The sequence below is a fragment of the Penaeus monodon genome, chromosome 32 (assembly GCF_015228065.2).
Source record: "Penaeus monodon isolate SGIC_2016 chromosome 32, NSTDA_Pmon_1, whole genome shotgun sequence".
NCBI classification, from domain to species: Eukaryota; Metazoa; Arthropoda; class Malacostraca; order Decapoda; family Penaeidae; genus Penaeus; species Penaeus monodon.
The window spans coordinates 12139863-12141494 of record NC_051417.1 but is presented as its reverse complement, the minus strand read 5'-3'; the positions used below and the strand labels follow the sequence as shown (position 1 = coordinate 12141494).

At 43.1% G+C, this 1632-nt stretch overlaps 1 protein-coding gene across 1 annotated transcript; it reads right to left on the bottom strand.

Moving 5' to 3' along the window:
- Nucleotides 1-8: 8 nt before the first annotated feature.
- LOC119593552 (acetylcholine receptor subunit alpha-type acr-16-like) lies at nucleotides 9-1248 on the bottom strand. Its single transcript, XM_037942514.1, has one exon. It carries the CDS (start codon nucleotides 1246-1248, stop codon nucleotides 595-597), a length of 654 nt encoding a protein of 217 aa, XP_037798442.1. The 3' UTR covers nucleotides 9-594.
- Between the last annotated feature and the right edge of the window lie 384 nt (nucleotides 1249-1632).

Below are 1632 nucleotides of genomic sequence, written 5' to 3'. Positions count from 1 at the left end.
ACTGCCCTATTTCTGTGTATAAAGATCAACGTCAGAGATTATGCGATGATGGAAATATCAACAATATAATAGCTGAAAATTTTGTCGAATATATCTAAGGAAAAATATTGTCCCATCATGTATTATTGCCTTTACAAGCAAAATAACACGAATCACAAAATCGCCTACAAAAAAAGAAAAAAAAGAACATCCCTTCGTCATGGGCTAAGGTGAACAGCTTTCTTGATATCTTTCTCAGTTTCAGATCATGTTATTTTGTTAAGCACCATACGACTGTTCTCCGACGGTCTTCCTTTTGTCAAGAAAACAAAAAGCAGTGATTGCAAATAACATGCATATTCAAATCAGTGTTTATAATCCTGGCTAATGTACAACTTGCAAATATATTTGGTGTTTACTGATATAGTAAAAAGGACAGATTTGGATTTGTTTTTCACTGATTTGTGAACGGTATCATTCGATGTATTCCAGATTATCTATCGTCTTATCACCGTCTCTTAACGTAACGTATCGACACTGACTATCAATAAACGTCTTCAATGCATTGTATAAACACTCAGCAGACTAGTCAACCGCTGTTTCGCGTTTTCAGACCTAATCCTTGTAGATGAGAACATGTGGGGCCGACAACAGGACGACTATGGATGAGACAACTGTGTACAGAGTGAAGGTGATGAGGCAGAACCTATCCACGACCATCGCCGCGAACTTCCACTCGAGGATCACTTCCATGTCATCCTCATCGCTCCTCATCTGGTTCGTGATGTGGCGCAACTCCCGCAGAATGTTCTGCAGTTCGCGCGTGTTGTTGAAGCAGAAGGAGGAGTGCGGCGTCATGAGCGGGCCCCCTTCCTCGTAGGAGCGGCCCAGCAGGCGAGGGTGTCCCCCGTTGTGCGAGGGCGTCCCTCTCGCCCCTCCCGTCGGGGTGGTGGTGCCCATGGCTTGGATCTGCCGGATGTCATCGTCGATGTCCAGCACATTAGCCAAGAGCGACTTGGACGACCTCTCCTTGAGCTCCATCTCACGCATCTTGTTACTCATCATGATCGTCTTCCAAGTGATCTTTTTGCCCGGCCTGTTCATGCGCAGGATCCACGGCAGCCATTGGAGGAGAACGCACTTGATCTGCCGGAGGGGTGTGGTATGGGAATGGGGGGAAAAATACAGCAGCCGATCAGACAAGGGGAGGGGGTCGAGCTCCTGGGGCATCTCCAGCCGCTCTTCTCGAGACAGTATTCTATAGTACATTCTGTGAAAATCACTAATCAAAATGCTGCTTGTTGGAGATTAGTACATTGTCATTATATAGATACACAGATATATTTTCAATCCAAAATCAGGTGTGTCTTCATTGTAAATTCACTTATAAATCTTTTGGCAATAGAGTTTCAAAGAAAACCGAACTTATAACATATTGGGAAGGCTTGGCTACACTCTCATAATAAGATATAAGAAAACACAACCATGCGCTTTTTTATCATCCTTTTAAAAATGTGTGACTTTGTTTATTGCCACAGGAAGTTTTAGATTAAAAAAGAGAAGTGGAGACAGAGATGGTGTTCGGAAGACGGTATTGTATTTACAGATGCATAGAAAATTCCAAGAAAAAAACATTCTTTCCTTAGCGGTAAA